Source organism: Psittacula echo (assembly GCF_963264785.1).
Source record: "Psittacula echo genome assembly, chromosome: 10".
Classification (NCBI taxonomy): domain Eukaryota; kingdom Metazoa; phylum Chordata; class Aves; order Psittaciformes; family Psittacidae; genus Psittacula; species Psittacula echo.
This window is the reverse complement of record NC_137741.1, coordinates 19,133,761-19,156,039: the sequence shown is the minus strand read 5'-3', so window position 1 is coordinate 19,156,039 and position 22,279 is coordinate 19,133,761. Positions and strand designations below refer to the sequence as shown.

Here is a 22,279-nt window from a genome sequence, read left to right as displayed (position 1 = left end):
AGGAAATTCTTTAGAGGAAATGATCAGCTTTAGTTTTTAAACCTTTGAGGTTTGTGTTCTTTTCACCTTTGTGTTTCTCATGCCCCATCTGCAGAATGATTGTATCGTAAGTCTCAAAGCTGTCTAAAAAATATGAACCAAAAAAAAATTGGCACTAGTCACTGGCATTAGCTGTAGAAATTATTGGCAAATAGAGCTGTCTCCTCTTTTAGCCAATGGTAATGTGGTATTTTTAATTCAATAAAGTATTAAAAAAATCCAAATGTAAAAGTAATAAACATTTGACAGTAAATATTTGTTACAAAAAGGGAATAAACTTCAGGAAATGAGCATGTTCAATCTTTTTATGATTACATGTGTCTACTGCCTATTTTCTGATGTGATAAAAGAGTTACATTATAACATTGCATTGGAGATAGCTGAGCTGCTTCACTATATCAGGCAAACTAAAGCACCTGTATTGAAAAATGCCAACAAAGTTGGTTCTAGGGTAAATTTCAGAGATTAAATGAATCCAAAATTTCGACAGTTTTGAGGAATTGCAGAAACTTTCTGTGCAGGAAGTTCTTTCCCTTAAAGGCATCAAAGCCCAAATCTTTAAAGGAGCATAATCTCCTTTGCCTTCACAGAGAGTCAGGTGCCTAAATGCTTGGCAGTGTTTGCACCTCAAACACTGGGCCAACTAGATAGTTAATCCATAAATATTTAGCTTTATCTGGATATTTCAGTTTGCATCTCCCAAATTCTTCTTCCATGTTTGTTTTTAAGGATAGCTCAGATGCCTAGTACCAAATAGTAGCTCTCAGAATCAGAAGTTTGCCAAACCAGCTTATCCTGCAGCTATTCTGTTCCAAATGTGCTGAACAAAAATGGAAACAGACAAGGTAGGCTCAGCTTTACGTCTATGATACTTTTGATGTTCCTTTTTCATTTACTAGGACACTGCATCTTCATTTTAATATAGTAAAATTGACAAAAAACCCTAATTACCAGAATGAGTATACGATACAATCACCTTAATCATAACCCATTATTGTAGTCTATGACTTCCAGGATATATAATTTAGGATCTGGTAGCGGAACATCAATGTCAGGTAACATTTATTGGTGTATGTCACCTTTTTAAGGAGCTGTGGAATCAGGCTTTTAGGCTGAACACTTGTTGTGCAGGGAGAAATCCAGTTCTATGTATTTGAAAAGCATCATTTCAATTATGATACCGTATGAACAATAAATGGCAAGACTTCCTGCCAGCCCCTTAACGGAATGCAGGCCCATTTTGGTGTGTGCTCTACTAGATTTTAGTGGTTTGAGATATACCAAGGTGTCTGGTTTTGGGTTGACTTTAACCTGAGTAGTAGATGGGTGAGTCCTTGCTTATCATCAGGAAAGTAAATGTTTTCATGGCTCTATGGAAGAATCAGTTTTGATCTGAGGAACTCAACGAGAAAACAGAAGTTGGGCAATTCTCAAGTGAGATCATCTCACTTGAAGTTTGGAAGGGACCTTATAGCTCATACAGTTCCACCCCCCTGGCATGGGCAGGGGCACCATCCACTAGACCACTAGATGTTATCACTGTGCCCCAGGCACAGAGATCATCTGGGATTCTGCTTGTTGGATGTTGGCTGATGTGATTCCAGGGCTACCATCCTGGGTTGTGCAAACAATGGGAAATTCAACCTGTCTGACCTCAGTTTTTCAGGTCCACACTGTGCTATGAATCAAGTATTGTGAATTCAATTGACCCCTACGGAAGAGGAAGCAAAAAGCCTCAACCTCACTCAAGCGATGAAAGCTTCTGCAGAGAGCAGATTTTAACTCTTTGCTGTCCCCTTCACTGAGCAGTGCTGTCAGTGAGAGGAACAGCACAGATGGTTTATGCTGAGTCTCTCACAGAGCAGAGATGGTGCTTCTCCACCAGAGCTGTGTCAAAACACCTTGTCCATAACCTCACATGAAAATATGCCGTGTGTTCAATCACAACTCTGGGGTTATTTTTCAGACTGGCATGCCTACGAATGGAGGCTTTTGTGCTGAAATTATATTTATGGAAAAAATGTGATTTCTGTCTCTTGTATCCAGTGTTTGGCTTTTGCTTTATATGACTTTTGGCTTATTTATTATTAACACAATTTTGCGGGTTTTTACATAACCATTATCCTTCAGGATCATTTTGAGTCAAAGCTGTGCTTAGGTTAAAATGGCATGTGGAAAGAGATTACCATTGCTCCAAAGAGATTTTCTTCTGAAGAAGGGACACTTTCAACTTGGATGTAACTGCGAATGTGAGTTTTGATACGACACTGGGTTTAGACAAACCAGCACAGTTAGGACTGGCTCTACTGTTTTTTTTTCTTAAGCTCAAGTTGTTTTTTGACAAGTATAGTTATCTCCAAGCTCCAGAGCAGCAGCACAGAACAAGAGGGCAGAGCTGATTGTAAGCCTAAGGAGACTGATCAGATTTATGGGCTAAAATAGAAAAGGAGAGGAAGCAAAAAACAAAGTAAAGGAAGAGCAACAATTATAATAATCAAGTGGATTTTACGTATCCCTTCAGTTTTCATATCTGATGTATGGGGGGGAATATAATTAAGCAATTGTGGGTCTCTCTGTGGTGTTGATCTTGCAAAGAGACTGGTGGAGTGGACTCATGGACTCCATGCCTGCGAATCAATGGGCCTCTGTCTGTTTTTCCTTTACAGGGTCATTTGCAAGAGCCAGACGATGATAGGAAGCCCTAATATTTAGTAACCTATAGAATATTTACAAGAACATAGTAATTAGATTGAGAGCTGATTTATCCTGAAAATAATAGGCTGCATTGTCATTTTCTGTACAACCAGGGACTTTGTCTCCATAATTTTCCATTACACATGTTAGGTTCTGTGTAACTATAATAATAATAAATCTGGAAGAGGATGGGTTTGGCTTTCTTGAGGCTTGCAGGATAGAAGCCTGGCAATTCTAAAATCAAATAAGAAGTTTTTCTTTTTCAGAAGTAAAGGTAACAATTTAGTTAATTGCCACCCTATATTTTATAGCTTTCCTAACGTAGGTTGTTAAAATTCAGACTATTTTCACGTTGCCTGTTTCATATGAAACCAAAGTGTCCTATTTCACTGCTTCTGTATGTTGCAAAAAGACTTTTTTCTCTTTATTTTCAGTGGAAATACTTTTAGTTTAAGAGAGAGAAAGAAAGAAAGAAGCAGAGTTCCTGCCTGGGCAGCACAGCCCAGTTCACAATTATTGGAATGCTTCAGAAATTTTTGTACGTGTTTCAGTTTGGAAGATGGTCAAAACACATTCTGGTGCAGTGGTTGAAAGAGAACTAAAAAGAGAGAGGGGAACCAAATATACAATTATAAAAATACAATGTGGAAATCTAAGAATATAAACATCATAAACTCTTTAAAATCATACAGAGTGCCTAGTAAGAATCAAGCACTTGAGCCTGGCAATCTTACATTTCTCATTAAGACACAAGAGGAGGGAGAAAGAATTAGTGTAGCCTTGTGATGTGGCATCTACAGCTGAAGTTTGAACTTAACGAAATTAGCCAAAATACGATTGAGTATCAGCCTGAAAATAGTGTCTAACAAGCTTGAAGGGCATTCAGACCTCTCCCATTGGCATGCTGGGAACTTCCCATCTGCAAAACACTTCAAGAGAAAACTCCCATAATCTGCACAACCACATCTGAACAGTGTGTGTACATATCCAGATTTATTTTACTATCCCTTTCTTCTTTTTTCCCATGGCCAAGAAACACGATCTGTGATTTCATTTGTGTAATTTCCCAGATTTTTGTTGTTTTCTTTTTGATGGACAGCACTGCCTCTTGTTTAAAAAAATCAATGCTTTCCATGTCTTATAATCAGGTGTTAAAGACCTGAGGAGTTCCGTGAAATTCCTGAGTGAACATTGCTGTCAATGAGGACAATATGAGATGAATGTTGCAAAGTGCAAGGACAGAATTTTAGGCTGTAAGTTGCGAACACAGTATTAGGTGGGAGTGATTATGAAGCCTGCCTAAAGCTCTTGCCCTGCTTCATCATGGGGAGATATCTTCTCCTGAGCTAGATTACAGCATGATACTGCAAACTCAGAAGTTTTTCTTGGTGGGGTACATCTAGTATGAACCTCAGGGCAGCGCTTAATACGTTACATGTGCAAGATGATGCTAATATAGCTGCTGTGCTTGGGACATAGTTGTTTAGCTGTGGCTCTTTTAACCACACTGAGGTAGAAATTGGCAGGAAGTCAAAGTACAACATTTCTGATGCTCAATTCAAAAGAGTGACTCTGTTCCAGTGCTTTGGTACTACATGTCGCTCCTTCTTCTAATTTGACCATGTAAAAATACTCACATGATTTCTTTAGCTGACATAACATGTACAGTTGTGTTCTCTCATTTAAGATGCTGAAAACTGGGCTCAGCAAAGCTGAAGAGCACATACAGTGAGAAAGAATTGTGTGTTGGTAGGGAAGTGGGTAAAGCTTATCTTTATCTACTTGACTTGTGTCTCTGAATCATTGACCCAAAGGAGCTAGTTTCATTAATGCCCTAAAGGCACTGAAGGGATTATTGTCTAGCATAGGCTGCTTTGCCATAAAATTAATTTGTGGTCTCCATTAGTGCAGTCTTTCCAATCTCTTTGTTTTGACTATTACTTTAATTCCAGGTACATACAAAAACTGAAATAGAACTGGTGCTTTGCAAAGTAATACTTTAGGCAATGGAGAAAGCATTTAGTTTGCCATGTTCAGGAGGCTCAATCATGGCCTAAATGGTCAAATTAGGGTATGAATATGTCCATGTTTTAACATCTGATTCTGAGTCTTTGGGAAACTGTGGTTTTCCAGAAGCCCTGAGCTTCTACCAGCTCTGAAAGGTTGCCCACTCAGGCACCCCAAACCACTCTTCACTTCTCAAAATACTGGTTTCTCATATGTCACTCAGCTTGGGACCATTTCCAGACACCACATTGCACAACTCCAGTATGAAAGTAATTAACTCCAGTTCCTCTCAGGAAAAGGGTGAAGAGGTTGCAGTTGGCCAAACTGCTCTCAAAAAAAGAATTTTTACCTTTTTCCATCTCTTACCCTCTACCCCACAGAGCCCTAGGAGCAGTTTTACTAGGAGAGACCATGGCACACTTGGCAAAAGATCCCTGCTGCATCTGCTCTAGAGAGGTCAGGGCTCATCTTCGTGTCTGTAGGCGCTTTTTGGGCAGCTCCTGAATAGGCTGGTTTTGCTTTTCTAACATTGTCAAAGCATGAGAGCTCAGGAGTTTTCTAATCTTTTGCCTTTCATCTGCTGTTAGAAAGGCTGCTTGACTGAGGGTTGTAACCAGGTCATTTTTGTCAGACCTTAGACATTCAAACCTGTCTATGGTGAGTGGTATGTCATGGTAAGTTACTGTTTGGGAAGCTGACACGTCATCTTTCTCTCTGAAAGACCAAGGAGAAACAGTCTTCTGTTCTAACTGTAGATTAGAAAAGCTCTTGATATCACTCCATATGTATATAAAAGAATATGTTTCATATGGGATCCCTGTGCTGGTAATTGGAGTCATGCTTATCAAAACACCTAGCTCAGAGAACCAAACCTAGCGTGACACCCTTCATGTTTGCTGGGTTCAGGTTGTTTTGTTTTCTCTGATACAGAACACGCACAAATGTCGGAAATAACTATGCTGAGTTTTTTGTAGTGTTCTTCAAGGAAAGCAGTTAACTCCCAGGGACTGTTTCCTGAAGAGCTCTTCAACTGTCAAGGGCCATTTCCTCAAGACTTAAAACAATCTTTTTTGTGTCTGATGTTGGTGACTTTCCACTCACACAAGCAGCCATGAAGAGGCCATTCATTGAGATAGTGGAGTTACATTGATGAAAAAACTTGTATAAAGGGGTAACAACCCTGAATCTGTTGGCTCCAAGCAGGCAGGTTGTTGGTCCTATTAATCTAAAAAGCAGAATGTGCACATGTGTTTCTGTATGTTCTGAAGAAACAAGGTGATCACCAGGTAGTGAAAAGAGAGAAATGCTTTTTAAGAAACATTTTCTAGATTTATGTAAGAAGATTATAGGATTATTTTTTATAATAGGGCTGAGGTGCTTTCGGTCTAACAGCCGAGATCCATTCTTGTTTGACATTAATGAATAGAATTGCTCATTATGCATTTAGAACCACAGAATCATTTAGATTGGAATAGACCTTTAAGTTCATCAAGTCCATTTGTGGGATTCTTGCCCACTTTTGTTAAAATGAGATGTTAGTGGATATCAACCATTGCCTGAATATTCCAGGATAGTTCTTATAGTTCTTTCTTAAGCCTTCCCTTGACATTTGGAGCAGCTCTGTCATTTGGACAGATAGATACTTCCACTGTTGGACCTACTACTTGTTCGTTGGAATGTCATCTCTAGAGAAAGGGCACCAACTGGCCACTGGTGTGTTGTATCCAAGCTTCAGTTACCTTGTCTGGGGCAGCACATGGCTCCATTTCAAAAGTGCCATCCAGTTTTTGCAGGATTCCAGTCTTGAGCACTTTTCTTCTGGTTTTCAACAGCAAGAAGCTCCATCTAACAGCAGTGTAAACAACAGGGAGCTCACCTCCCTTGTGACCCATTGTGCATTGTCAGTTGTTTATGCATCCCAAACTAAAGACAGTGACAATATAGAAATTGGGGGCATTGTTTTTCTCACGTTTTGTAAAGAATTCCTCCTCAGAGGCGTGGTGTGAGGCTTCAAGAACATATTCATAGTGTTTTGAACAGGAAAGCGAGTGTAAATTGTGTGCTTATTGTACTTAATAGGTGTTAATTAGGATTCTGCTTATAAGCATGTTTTCTCTCCTGGTTAGCTATAGGCCAAGCCAAAAGCTTGGCAATATGAAAGAGATCTGATACTTCATTGAAAGCCAGCCTATTTATAAGCATGCCTGTGTGTTATGTGGTCTCTTGCTCCTCTTCCTTAAGGATATTTACTGTTTCCAAGTCCTTCTTCATAATCCCCTCATTTTGACAGCAAAATTGTTTCATAGTGGTTTAATTCTGCTGCTAGAAATAAGAGGTTCCTTTTTCCAGTGGGCAGGAGGCAGCAGGAACAAATTCATTCTCAGGAGAAATAAGTGTTTCTTTTTCTGGATGGATCCAAGGTGAGACAGTGAACATGTAGGGAGCAAACAAGCTTCCATGATGGGAAGGACATCCTTATTTGTTGCATTTCTTTTATGCTTTGGAGATTTGGAAGCTTCCCTTTGTAGGTAATAATCTGAGGCTTTGAGAAGGGGAAGTATTGTGAGCCCTTTCTACTCATGGAGACCATATGAGGTCATTGGGCAGAATCATGCTGATTTTAGTAACAGTGGTGATGCAATAACTAACCCAGAAACTAGCAGACTCTACACTTACTGCCTGTGGGCAAAGAGCTGGCTGAATTAATTCTGGCTTCCCTTCATTTCCAGCTGCAGCGCTGAGTTAAAGAACCTAAAATAGACTACCTCCCTAGAGCCGCATGTGAGTGGTCACTGTGCTTCACACTGCAGGTCTGGGCTGGCCCACATATGGGATGGAGTTAGTATGAAAAAAGTATGAAAAGCTGTGAAAGGTGGGATACTCCTGGGAACATCCCAGGAGTTGATTCTGCTTTCGCCCTGCAGTTTATCTAGAGCAGGCAGTGTGAGCCTGTGGCTGTGACACTGAGCAGAGGACTGCAGAGCTCTGAGCAGCGTTTTAACTTGTCTCTCCCAGCAGACTCTCAGCAAGACATTTAATCCCTTTCTGTTCCTCATCTTCCCACCTATAACAGCAGCATAAAGCTCCCTTTATCTCCAAGCTCCCAGCAGTGTGTTTAGATTGCAGAGAAAACACCTGGCACAGTAAGGCCCCTTTCTCAGATAGATGCCATTATAATCCCTGTAATCGGAATCATCATCCACCTGCCGAGCAGATCTCTCCTGGCTTGGGAGTTTCCAGACTGTTTTCTCTCTCAGGACTGGTGTCTCACAGCAATGCAGACAAGTTTTCCTACCTTCCAGGAGCTTCTGAGAGTCTAAAATTTGCACCTTTATAAAAATTCCCATTTTTATTTCCATTTTTTAAATTCTATTTCCTATCTGTATAAATCCCTTCAGGGTTCTGTTGAACAAGGATTGCAATTAAAAATAAAGGGGTACATTTAAATTTTTATGGAAATATCACTTTTCAACAACCAGCTCCCTTTTTTTAGGTTTTATTTTGCTGTTGGAAATCCTTCAGTCTGGGAGCTGATCCAAAGATGACCTTTCCCCACAGACAGTTTCAACAAATCAATATTTTTCCAATGAAAAATATCATTGGAAAATCCTAACAGGCACTTTCTGAATGTTGTAGGGAAGCCTTTGCAGGCAGAGCTCTGCCATCTAAAAGCTGGTTGCTGAGTTTACAATTAGCAGTAATACAGCTCTTTTAATGGCTCTCCTTCTATGTCAGTGTAAGCTCTGAACTCACATAGAAGCAACTTCCTTTCAAGTCCTGCCACTTCTCACTTTGATATTTCCCCACAAAGCTGGCTATTTAACTATTAAAAAGTCAGTCACTGCAACTGGTTAGCTACAGGGTTGTTTAATGGGGATTTTTGTTTGGGTTCCTGTTGTAGCTGAGGAGGATATATGATCTCTTTTGAAATGAGCTATTAACATGATAAAGCATCTTGGGAACATACAATACCAAAGCTGATGGTTTAATCTTTGCTGGGGTATCCGAATGTTGTATTAAATGCAGGGACTGCACTCGTTAGGAGTGTTTGAGCTTTGTAGTGGTATGGCACCAGAACACAGAGCTCAAGCACAGTTACCAGATTTTTCTGTAACTGTTTCCTGAAATATGCTTTGCATTTAGTATTCTGAATGAAACACAGGGATACTATTAAGATCCTATGTTTTCCATACCTCAAAGATGGGAAATTGCAGGAAGGTTGGTGTTGCTGAGAGAGATTTTTCCTTTATTTGTCTCCCTATTAATATACGTCTCTGTGTGTGTGTATGTATATATAGACACACAAACATACACCTATATACATATACACATACATACACATGTATGTATTTTCACCCACTGTATCCATAGGCTGGGCTCAGCTCTGCAGTCCTGCTGGTACAGAATCACCTGTTTGAGCTTTTCTGTGTCCATTGCTTCCCCCAGGCCATGGCTCATACCTGAGCATATTGTCTGGCTTTGTCACTGCCACCTTCTTGTGGGCTATGGGGAATTCTGGTTGGCAACCAAAGTTGTACAATAAGCTGCTTCTGTTTTAAGTTTAATAGAAAATAAACTTTGTTTCCACCACTCCCCCTTCCTCCTCCCAGTTGTACATCAAAGAGGAGAATTTAACCCTAATTTACATGCCGTTTATGATCCAAGCTTAACAAATACTGGCCTTGAATAATGCACAGATATTTAGCAGTGGTGCCTGTATGTGTCTAGAACAACTTCTTTACGGATGTTGTGAATTCCGTTACATCTTCAGCCAGGATGTCTTTTGGACAGAAAGCAGAACAGAGGCTTTCCTTCTGGAACCATGGGGCAAAACTTCTGTCTGGGTCATTCAAGAGATCATGCTGGAAGGTTTCTTGTCACATTCTGCTCTGAAGCTTTGTGGCTATGTGTAAGAGAGAGCTGAAGCCTAGAAAAATGGAAGTACTTTCTATCTGCACCCTTCATCTCTGAGGCTTCACTTCATTTTACGTCTCAGTGTTCTCCACCCACAGTTTGAAAGGAAGCCTTGCTGGTAGTGCTTTCACAAGACCACTGGCCACACTCATCAAGGGGAAGAAGAGAGTCCAGATTGTCAGTTTCTGAATCTGGTTTAACAGTAACATCATGACCAATACACTTACTTGTAATAGCAAGGAAGCTGCTAGAGCTTAGCAAGTCTTTTATGTTCATAAACTGCACTTTCTGTTTATGTTCATAAACTGCACTTACTATCCTGTAAGTACCTTCCACTTAAGTCTGTGACATGCTTTGACATATCTTCGTTGGGTTTGAACTCTTTTTAATCATTCATATGTGTAGTCTTAACATAAAGAATAGCCCATCACAGAATCATAGAATAGTTAGGGTTCGAAAGGACCTTAAGATCATCTAGTTCCAAACCCCCTGCCATGGGCAGGGACACCCCACACTAAACCATGCCACCCAAGGCTTTGTCCAACCTGGCCTTGAACACTGCCAGGGATGGAGCATTCACAACCTCCCTGGGCAACCCATTCCAGTGCCTCACCACCCTCACAGTAAAGAATTTCTTTCTTATATCACCTGTAGATCCCAGTGAGTTAAATCAGATGCAAGGGTGCTACAGCTTGACAACTAGGAAAACAAGCATCCTCTCAAAGCTGCAAATTTGGCATTTTGGGGAAAAGCTTTTTTGGTTTATATAATTTCTTCCTGGATTATCATTCTTTCTGTAAGGCTGATGGACAATTACTTGATGGACTTCTTGGTTTTAGTCTTCTCCAGGGATGGTGAGGTTTGGAGAATCTGGTACTTAACAGTGTGGAACAATTGCTTTCTCAGCAAGCTGTGAACTCTCCATTCTTCTGCCTCAGTGTACCTATCTGTAAAACTGTGTGTAACGTCCTCACAGCTAGTTGGTGCTGAAGTGCTTTCAGAGCTGTGGGTAAGTTTAGTCAAAATGACTAAAGTCTGATATTTTCCCATATGCTCTATTAGTTCGGGGAAATGCCTTGAAAATTCATTGATGTAGGCTTCACTGGTGTATTTGCTGTTGGTTTTATTTGATGATGGCTTTCTGTGTTGTGGTTAATACAGATGTTGCTGAATTGTGTTCTCTGCTTCTAGTTTTTGTGAATGTTCTTTTGGCTTAAATAGTGCAGAAGAAAAATATGTGGAAATAAAACAGGATGCAGATACTGCTGTGATCACTATTTTGTTTCATTATGTTCTACATCATCACTCGTAGTATTGGGATTTATTTTGTCTGCACCCTCTGCCGTACAGATCTATTTTATATAGACATACCAACATGCATGTACACAAAACACACATGCACCCATGGTCTCTTACGTTACATTGTGAAAGAGCCATAAGGTTGAAGTGTGTTGACTCAACTATTTAATGAGGTGCAATAAATCTTGACAAGACCAGCTGGCACGACAGTCAGCTCCTCATCTTTTTACCATTACACTCAAACGTGAACAATAGTAGAAAGAAACGTAACTCTTCTTTTCCGCTTTTTTTGGTGCTCAGATCTGCAGCACAGTATTGAAATCATCCACTTTCATGGACTGCAAAGCTTGGTGGATGCTGGGCAAAATGTTAATGATGTAAAAGCTGCTTTTCCTGGTTCTTTTTCTCAAGAAGCATATTGATCTGACAGATCATGCAAGTATGGTCAGCATTAATATCCCTGCAGCACACGTGGGCCGAGTGGAGCAGCAATGTTGAGTAATGATACCCAGAATGTGTTTCAAGTCTGGCAGCGAGATGTGCTCTACCTCCTGCCACTCTTGCCTTCACACCTCACTTTTCACCTCCTCTAGCACACTGGTCTCTAGCAGCTACTTCTCACTCCCAAACCTTTGCTGACTTTGCCCTTCCTCTGCTGCGTGGCACACCATGAAACCCTTTCCTCTTTCTCATTCCTCTTTATGCTTTTCTCCTCCCAAGAGGCATTGCTGGGTGATTACAACTACTGTCAAGTCCAGCAAAGCTGACTGTGTTACTGGGGTGTCTTTTTTAAACACAGGTAATGAAGCAGCTCAGACATCTAAGCATGTGGCTTGGTTCCAAAGCACCCATCTTGGCCTCCCATATAAGATTCTTTTTTAATTGACCAGATTTATTCTTGTGAAAAGGAATCTATTTAAATAATCCACTTTCTGTTTTGGGTATGTTTTATCCCTATCGATGGAATCCATTAATCTCTTTTATGTTACCAGCCCCACCACTTAATGCCAATCTATCCTTTAAAAATAATTGCTCCCAAACCAGCTAGATGCCTCTGGATTCACTTGAGAAAGACTGCCTGAGCTTTGAAGTGTATCCCATAATGATAGCTGACATCTCCAAAAGTAATAACTGTACCTCATTGCTTTGTGATTACAGCATTTGATGTGTGCTGGGCTCTGGTGCCTGGTGGAAGGAGATACATCCTGTAAAACAAAGTTGGACCCCCCTCTGGATGGCACAGAATGTGGCGCAGACAAGGTAATCAAAATGCTCACTAGCAGTCACTTTGTTTTTTCCAGCACTGTCTGTGGAATAATGTTTCCAAGATGTTAGGTAGTTACTTTAAACCCGTATTTTATCCTGATTCTGCTACAGAAACTGCTCAATTAACAGCTGGATTGGGTTAAGTCTTTCTGATTTTATGTTACGTGTATTTCAGTAGCCTCTGGAGAGCTCAGTAGTCGAGTTCTTGTGGTCCAGGCATTCTACAAGCACATCAGGAAAACCCCAGGCTTCACTCCAAGTGCAAAGAGCACCCTGAAGTCCTTTTAGGTAGTAGCTCACTCGTGTCACATCAGGGCCTTGCTGCCAGTGGTGTTTCATGAGTGAGGTGTTTTTTTTCACTGTAAGCGAAATCACTGTAAGTGAAAATCACCATTCCAGTAACTGGCTTCAGTGCCATAAGGGTGGGATTTACTGAGGCTCAGCTGCTGCCTCCCCTTCACCATTGTTGAGATGGGCTGTGCTAGGTGGTATGCGTATTATTAATGTATGTGGTTGATTCTAGTGCAGCTGATAACTTGGTAGGCCACAAAGGAACTGGACTGGTTTGGTAACTGCCAGCCCCCTCCTTACTGCGTTTGGATGCTGGTGTTTTTTGTATGTTGTGTGTTTGGGGAGATAAGAAAGTGTAAAATTAAGCAGTTTGTTGCCAAAATCAAAGATTAGAGACCTTTTCTTTGCTTGCAAATAGACAATGGTGAGAAAAGCTGGCTCCTGGAAAGCATGACAAGGAAACGGAGACAAAAGATTTTTAGCTATGTGTTTTTCTAGCAACAGGAATCCTGGTGATTCTTTTGTAAGACTGCTTAGCAGTGCTTACTGTATCATATCCTGGACAGAGCAGGAGAACAGGCCAAGTTTGCTGCTTGGTCAGGAGCCAGCACAACCTATTAGAATCAAAGGTTGTTTGGGGCTTTAGCCGTGTTAGGTCCAAAATCCCTCAATTATTTTGAACGCACTGGGAATTCTGCTGATGAAGACATTGCTTTGGGGTATAAGTTCTTGGACTCAGTCTCTATGAAGTGTAGTTTTTAAGACTTAGCACTGAGATAATTATCTGCTTTATAAAACAAGGGGCTCAAATCTGTGATTTATTTTTTTAATGACAGAATTCTCTTCAGGGGTTCATTGAGAGTGACACTTGAATTTCTGTTTCACTTCCTGCCTTTCTCCTCCACTCACCTCAGTCTCACTGAAGCCTTGAATCTCTAGAAACAAAACATGGGTTTGTTGTAATCTCTCAGACATCCTTTTAAGTCTACCTGTGCAGGAATGTTTGCAAGATGAGGGCTTCATTCCAGCCTGTGCTGCTAATACAATTGCATTTCAGTGGTGCCGAGCTGGGGAATGTGTCAGCAAAACTCCCATCCCTGAGCATGTTGATGGAGACTGGAGCATGTGGAGTCAGTGGAGCATGTGCAGCCGGACCTGTGGCACAGGAGTGCGGTTCAGACAGCGGAAATGCGACAATCCCCCGTAAGTCTTCACTTCATGCTGATTGCATTTTGCAGGTAGTGCTTAGACAATCCTTGCTGCATGAGCAGAGGGAGGAAAATGGCTGCAGAGCTGTGCAGAGGATATGAGAGATTTCTTGTTCACAAGCAGCAAGGATCAGGTCAAAATCCTGAAGTGACTTGGAGTGAAGTTGGTTCTGTTGAAGGGTTACCATTGGAGGTGGCCCTTTGGGATGATTCATAGATACAGTTGAATTAAAAATGGGCAGCTTGGCAGAAAAAGCAATGCTGTGTTTCCTCTTCAGCGCTGTGGTGAACAAGGAGGGGTTGGTCTGGATCCGTCAACCAAACTGACCCAATATGTCTTAGAGATAGAGGGAGTACTCGTGCTAGGCTTGGGAAGCAATGGAGTGGCAGACAGTGGTCCTTATGTCATGTAGCTGTGTTGATAAAGCACTTCAAGAAATCTGTCAGTTGGGATGTGCTGCATAGGAAAAGGAAAGTTTCCTGCACACAAAGTGCAGTAGATGCTGTTTAGGTCCTGCACAGTGACCACAGATAAGCCTGTGCTCTCTGCTCGGGCTTGGACTTTTTTCTGCTGCAGGAAGGAATAACAGTGGTGTTATTTGCCATGTGCCATCCTTCATCCCCTAGGTCAGTTGAGGCACATCTGGAACTCTTTGCTTATGGGGAGGCCTGAAGAGGTTTACTATGGTGGCCATTTAACTGACCACCCCTGTTTGTGTACATTCTAGCTTCTCAGTGAGTAAGGGTGCTCACAGTCTTGAGAGCAGTCCTCCAAGTTGTGTATCTCTAACTTTATTTATATTTTAAGGTTTTCTCCACAGACAAAGCACAGGAAACTTTTATTTTTTAATAGAGGCTGAAATCCTGGCTAGCAACATAGTCACTTTGAAGACGTGCCTAGATGATGGATGTCTGCTGAGCTGTATTCATGTGAAGGGGATATATTTGTTTATTTCTCTCCTTTAATAACACTGAATGGCAATTGCATGTCTACAGTGTCCAGGCTTGATTTTTACCAGCTCATTTTCCTGAACAAGGGGCTGAGCTGGTTTCTTCACTGTCAGCTACAAAAAGCGTCTTTAACCACAGTGCTGACCAAACCTAAATCCATTCATCATCGTTCCTTAAATTACAGGAAATGCTCCCTCCAAGATTGCACACTGATTTTAAAATTCTCTTGCTCATATACATTCTTGGCTGGGGATACACACGTGATCTTCTTTCACTTCAGATTCCTGGCATCAGCCCACTTCTGCAGCTGGTTTATTCACTGTCCAAAAATATTGGCTATGGGATTTATCTTTTATTTCATATATATTTGGTCTCTGGCTTTTTGTTTCTTTCTTTTCTAACTGGAATCTCTGCTCATGCCAGCTGACTTGTGAGCCTGTGGGACTATCAGTATTTTAAAACCAGTTGCTTCACTGTTTGGTTTGGTTTTTCTTCTCTGTAATTGCTCTCTGTATTTGCTTGCATTGCCTCCAAATGGTTGTAAGGCAGTGTGTCGTAGGCCAGCTTGCACGTGCAGACTTTGGAGTTGTACTGCCTTGTGTTCTTGTCTAGGCTTTGGGCTATTGTTGTGCAGTGGGATTGAAGAGAAAAAACACTGGCTTAAAAAGAGGAGCAAGATGAGATCTCCACCCCTTCTCCAGTCCTCTCTTGTCATGTGAAAGTGTCACGGTAGTAGAAATGGGCTTTAATTTCTTCAGCTGCATTGGTGGGTGGATTCTCTTGACATAAATACAGTGAAAGATAGGCTGTGGAGTTGTCTACCAGGAGATCTCACACAGTCATTGTTTCAGACATGTGTCAGGGTGGGATTGAATTTATTGGAAATCCCAGGCAGTGCTGGAGCCCATGTTATACAAGACTTGGGATCTGGGATGACAGGGGTCTGTCCCTTCAGGTTCTTTTGCAGAATCTGATAGAGATGCTACCGAAAGTCTTGGCCTCAGCATTTGGAAAGGTGGAAGGGACACAATGATGAAGCCACATAAATGGAATGAAGCAAGAAAGAAAGATGTATGAACAAGAGCTGGGTAACCATTTGTGAGAGACCAGAGAGTGTGACTGTGACACTGTTTTTCTTCATCTTGCATGATGAAAACCCTCAGTATCCTGTTTAAATGTACCAAGAGACCTGTAATACTGAAATATGATTTCAGAGGTCAGTTGAGTGTGACAAATTCTGGAGAGTATCAGCAAGTAGGTGAAGAAATTACCTGTTAGGATGGCCAAGTCTTGTGTTTACTTGGGGTTTTTGTTTGTTCTTGGTTTGGTTTATTTTGCAAAGAAAACACAGGCTGTTGTTGAGAGCATGAGGTTTTTCTTCTTCTCTGGGAAATCATAAATAAGAATAAATAGATTTTGCAGATGCTTAATCCCAACGTTGGATTAGTTGCCTTTCCTGCATGTTTAAAAACCAAATGTGTAAAATGGCGTGGTTTTCCTGGATGGAGATTATCTGCTGCACAGATTTGTTTCTGGACACCCTACTTACAGTACAGGTTATAGCTTCTTATATGCTGTTTTCATTTCAAACTGCTGAAGACAGAGCCTCAGAGGACGTGTGCTGTAGAGACGTTTGCTGTGTGTCCGTTGTTAAGAGTGTTTGAGGCAGGGTGAAAGCAAATGGTAGGAAGAGAAAGGCAAAACATTAAGGGTTGCCTGCCTCTGCCTTGGGTATTTGATGTGATCCTGGGCACATGATGTCACCTTGGTGCCTCTAGGCAGCTGTCCCAAGTTGCAGGAAATGTTAGAGCTTAGGCCTGATGTTACAACAGAACCCAAATTTTGGGAGCGCCTAACTTCAAGTCCTGTTCTGAAACTGCTGGTACATACACACGTGCACATATTCTGTCTGCTTTTTCTTGGTCATTTGCTTGCTCTGTCTGAAAATAGGTTAGGACAGGAATGAATTGCTGTTGAAGTCAAAGAAGAAACTCAGGTCAGCAATGCAGAATTAGTCACACCCCGTGGTTCATAACCAGAATACAAATGGTTAAGCACTTTATATCTTCCAAGAAGGCTGCTTAGTGCCCACAGGTGAACAGCATTTTGGATTACCTCTTATCTAAGTATATCTGTAGGCAGCTCCTATTGTTGATCTGTATGGCATACTACAAAAGAACATGCTTCTGAAGTACTCCAGGGCATCTGTTGTGATAAGCTAATTATAGATCCAGAATGGAGCTTGAATAATTTTCTGTCAGAGCCCCTGAGAGCAGGGTTAGCCCTCCAACAAGGAACACCTGAGAGGAAGGATCCTTCCTCCTGTTTCACAAGTTGCCTTAGGGCAGAGAAAATGAGGTAAAGGTCTTTCTGTGGGAATCTGTGCTGTTCCTGCTGACTCTGGTTTGGTTTTCCTACAATAGCCCAGGGCCAGGAGGGAAGAACTGCCGGGGAGCCAGCGTGGAGCACACTGTGTGTGAGAACTTACCCTGCCCTAAGGGTGTGCCAAGCTTCAGGGACCAACAGTGCCAGGCCCATGACAGATATACCAACAAGAAGAAAAGTCTCCTGACAGCTGTCATTGTTGATGGTAAGTTTTTTCTGTACTTCCTTGCTGATGTTTCACTGCAGCTTCTCAGCCCATCTTGATTTCATCTGCAAGACTCCTATTTGCTGGTGAGAAGGCTACAATATGTTCCCCTTAGCTACAACTGAAAGACTTATTACAATTAGTTGTTCTGGTGCTGCCTTGCTGTTCTTTTAGCCTTCTTGACTGAAGATACAGAGCTGTTAGTTCTTTGCTCCTCTTTTTGTAATGTTGGGGGAGAAATGCCTTGACTTGATCCCTAGTCTGAACAGGCAGGTATTTGGGAATGGGTGTTTAAATTAATTTGGAACTGAAAAAAAGAAGGACTCCCTGGGATATTTCGATGTGTGTCAATTCTGGGCATTTCAGGATGAATGCCTGTCCTACCTACATTCCTTTAATGCTTCCTCCGCTAGATCTTGCTCTTCATCTACTATTCCATCAAATGTTTGGGTGGATCTGAAAAACGATTGTAATAATGGTCTTTCTGCAGGAGCAAACACCTTTTGCTGCACTCTGCTGAAAAGTAGACAAGGCTTGTTTCATTTGGTCATCTTAAAGACATGCTTGAACAGAGGAGGGTGGTGTTAGAACTGATACCAGAAGACCAGACATGGGATAAGCCCTTTCCTGTGCTAGCACTGACAAGCAAGGTCTGATGCCAGGACAGTCATACAGAGATCATTTCAGTCCCCATAGCAGACCCTCCAAGAGCACAATTCCTTCAGATACCCCAGGAGACAGGCTGGTTTTGCTTGCTATTCCCCTCTGCTCCCCTCCCCAAGTAGTTTTGCTATCTGAATGCACAATGCAGAGCTACTTCCCTGACTAATTTCAGAACTATTCTGTTCAGTCTGGAAATGAAGTCAAAATCCAGCCTCTGCAAATTTGCTTTGCATCAGACAGAAGGCAGGAGTTTGAACATCCACAGGCTATGCATGTAATTCCTGTTTCAAGCAAGATGGGCTGAGTGCAGCTCAGCTTCACATCCTGATTGCAGGTTTTTTGATTGCATTGGAACCTTAGAAAAGGCCTATGCCACTTAGCTCAATGTATTGGCAATACTCTCTTATGTGTGATGAGTGGAGGTACTTGGCTATGCAGAACAAAACATGTTTCCATTTGAATGTCTATAGGTTCTTACTTGGATGAAGTCTGTGAGTAGCAGAGTCAGTTCCAAAGGAAAACCATTACATTTGACTAAATATCTGTTGCTTAAATGTATGGCAAATGCACTCAGCAAACCCTGACCTCTGCTGTTATCCTACTGGTTAATAATAGAAGTCTTTGAAAAAGTTTTTTTACTTAATCCTTCTCTAGCTAAACATGATAGTAGCTTTTCCAAAGTGAGGTCTAAATATGTAACACAATGATTGCCATTAGCATGGATGAAAAATGCAGCTTTTCCCTACTGATGAATACTGAGATTTTAAAGTGGTGAATTGACAGGTCTAAATTGAAAGGCTTATGTTCCTTCAAAGAACAGATACCTCCAAATCTATTCACGTAGACTGCATCACCATTGTCTCAAACACTTGTCTTTCTAAAGGCATTTGCTTTTGTGTTTCTTTTTCCAGATAAGCCATGTGAGCTCTTCTGCTCTCCCTTGGGGAAAGATTCCCCTGTGCTGGTGACAGACAGAGTCCTCGATGGTACTCCATGTGGGCCTTACGAGACTGATCTCTGTGTACATGGCAAGTGCCAGGTGGAGTAACTTCCTCTTGTTTTATGTCTAGTGTGAAGGGTAGTCTGGGGCAGCTGTGTGCATCCTAGAAGAACAGGCATCCATGGGGTGGCTGGGAGGCTGTCTCTGAGGTGAGGGGGCAATCCTGGACTGCAGATTGTCACTAGCTTCTTACAAGTGTTACATTGCCAGCATTGTGATGCTTTTTAGGTCTACCTGCTTCCCACCTAGGAAATGGAGGAAGCTTTTCAATACCAGTTGCTCCTTGGATCCTGCAGCTGCAGGAGCCAGTAGCTTCCCCTGTGTGGTTTTTTTTTTTTTTGACTGTATTACTATATAATGCCAAGGTGAGTTACTGTAGGGGCCCATCAAAACTGTTTGAAAGGCCTGTTTCCCTTGCAGCAAGAAAAAGGTTCCCTTCTTACCACAAAGTAGGTTTTAAACCTCCATGCAACAGAGAATATAGGTTTAAAGCAGCAGATCCTGCAGCCCAGAGCACAACCCAAGCCAGTTTGCTTTTGTCTCTCCTCTTCATTGTCTTGCTTGGGTCACACAAAAGGCAAATCAGAGAGAATGCAGGGTAGGCTTCCTTCTGCTATACTGCAATGGGACCATCAGTGTCCCCTTGGTTGTCCCTGGATGGACTGGCCAAACCCTGAACATTGCTTCCTTCTATCTTTGGTCAGACAGGTCAAGAATTGACATGAAGTGGACTCTGTTCAAGAGTCTTTGGATTTGGTTCGCTTTTCCTGGAGTGAAGGTGTGATGGCCTTTAACTGTTGCAATGATGATTATTTCTCTCTAGCCAAATTGCATATGGAACCAAAATTGGGTGTGGGAGATCTTTTTAATACAACTCTTTGCTAGGCAGTGAGACAGTTTGTAACACAGCACATCAAATGCTTAGGGAAGCCATCTCTTAGAACTGGTATTTCTGATCTCTTGAAAACATAGAGGAGTTGCGTATACCTATATTAACTGGAAATATAAGGTTTGGACAAGGGAAGGAAGAGAAGAAAATGTTTATTTAAAGATCATAAATGACAGGAAGTCATTTGGAATGGGTCCTTCTAGCAATGTGTTGAAGTTGGGGTTCATGTATTTGTCCCGGACACTGTGACAAGGCAGACGCTTAGTGAGTTTTCTCTCTCCTATTCATGTAATGTGTTCAAAGTTTGCTTCACACATGTTAGTGATGTGAAAGACAGTTGAATTGGCTACTGCAGCCTTGCCAGTGCTGGATTCTTCCTGGCAGTTCTTCCTCTAAGTTTATCCTCATCTAGATTTGTATCCTGTGCTAGGAGTTCCTCTTTTCAGTGTTAATCACCAGAACAGCTTTCTAGCATCACCCTTTACTTTCACTAACTTCACTGGAGATATGCTAGCTTGCCCTGGGGCAAAAGGCACACCAAATCTGGCATTATCTTTGATTTCTGTGAGCAGTGATGAAGAACTACCAATTCCTGTTGCTTTGAGCCTTTTAGACAGGGAGATAGATGAACACAATATTCACCTTGGTATAAAAGAGCCTTTGGGGGCATAATGCAACTTTACGAAGAGCAGTGTGATGACATTAGTGAAAAAGCTTTGCCTCGATTGAGTTTTGCACTGCTGCAGGACACACTTCCCACTGCTCCCTGCCAAATGCTGCTGAAGAGGCATTTTTAATTGTCTAATTTATTCAGATGAACAATCTGAACAGCAAGTTGCTGGGTAGCCAACACGAGTTTGATTCATTAGATGCTCTTTAATACAAAGAGCATTCATAGAGCCAGGTTCATTGTGCATCCCAAGTTACTTAATTTTCCCCTATTTTCAGCTGTATCTGAAAAAAAGCCTCAAAAAAAAATCCATTACTAACCTTTATAGTAAGGCCAGCTGTGCATCTCCAGCTGTGTGCCATTGACCATTACACTGGTCTGGCAGCTTCACTGCTCCAAACATTCAGATCAGCCACGAATGGTAAATCACACATTATGGCAATGTATGTTTTCTTCTTCCAGTGAGGAGCAGTAGCCAGTTCCCCTCCAAATGAAAACCTTTATGAGCACAGAGCTTTGGAGGTACATCATGAAAAGCAAATTGCACTCTTAAGTTGGGGGCAACTGCCTTTAACTGTGCAGAGAAGTGATGACAGCTGCAGAACATTCAGTCCATTTGCATCTGGCTGAGAGAAAATGCAAAATGATCAATTCAAGCCGAGCAGATTTGAAAGCCTTGTGAACTCATTTATAATCCTCTTCTGCCTTATATAGAGCTGAGAGTTGCCATATGTGACTGTGTACCCCATTTGCCACAGATACTCATCTAACTCCCTGCTTATTAAAACAATTTAATCAACATATTTCTTTAATTACTCTTACCCAGTGCAGACAAAGCCTGGCTACAAGCATTGCAGGGGGTCTGAAGAAGAGAATAAGTGCTGAAATCAGAGGGTGGTATTATAGTTATTTATTTTCCTGTGTAATCCTTCTAGTTAAGGGCTCTCAAAGGCAGGAATGACACATTGCCAGTGTAACAGACAAATTAGCAGTAACCATTGCCTGTGAACATCTAGTCCAGGAAATGTAAAAGCTCTTTTCCCTTCAGCAGTAGATGCTCCTAAATGGAACTCATGCATCATTGTTACATGATGAATCAATGTAGAAGAACATGGCAAAGAAAAACTTGCAAGAAGAGGGAGGCTTTGAGAAGGGAAGCCTCTAAAGTAATGCCAAATGCACTTATCCTTACCAACTTCTAAGCAAACTACATGCCTTGTTCAATGTGTACACAGGTCTTTGAACTTTTCTTCTCAAAATGCACATAGTCTTCTAGCAAAGAGAATTTCTTTTCTCCTGAGACTTTTCAGAGACACGAGATCTGTAGCAGGCTGGAGAACAAGATCAGTCTGATGGATCTGAGGAGGAGGAGGGTGAATGCTCATCTAGTCTTGGCTGCCTTTCTCTTGCCTGCTCCCACAGTTTGCTTTCTCTAGCATGGGCATTGCAGTCATGGCGAAGATGGGATAGGGCACTGCAACCTGAAGCTCAGATTGCTTTTATCTTCCCATATTTCTCTTCAAGTGACATGTGGCTTTCAGAGAGAGGATTTCCTGAGAGTTTTGTTCCTCCTTAAGACTCTGGTGTATGTTTCATGAGTCAAGATTAGTGGAAGCAGTGTGCTTTTGAACTTCTTATAGTTTTTCACTCTGTGCTGCTGATATTAATAGAAAACTGGCAGAAGTAGAGCGAAAAAGGTGTCAGATGTCACACAACAGTGGTGTGGGGAGAAGACAAGCTGCTCAGCTGACTGCTGTGACGCACATGACTTTGTGCTGGCTTTTCTCAAAGGAGGATT

General features: G+C 41.6%; 1 protein-coding gene across 1 annotated transcript in view; it reads left to right on the top strand.

The window, feature by feature from the left end:
- The window catches only part of ADAMTS17 (ADAM metallopeptidase with thrombospondin type 1 motif 17), a gene marked incomplete at both ends in the record, with an annotated part of 167,710 nt that overhangs the window by 86,190 nt on the left and 59,241 nt on the right, over positions 1–22,279 (top strand). The window contains 4 exons of the mRNA XM_080625984.1: positions 12,112–12,213; positions 13,568–13,713; positions 17,093–17,259; positions 18,834–18,961. Coding sequence (XP_080482110.1) covers positions 12,112–12,213; positions 13,568–13,713; positions 17,093–17,259; positions 18,834–18,961 — 543 coding nt within the window. The remainder of the gene's footprint in view (positions 1–12,111; positions 12,214–13,567; positions 13,714–17,092; positions 17,260–18,833; positions 18,962–22,279) is intronic.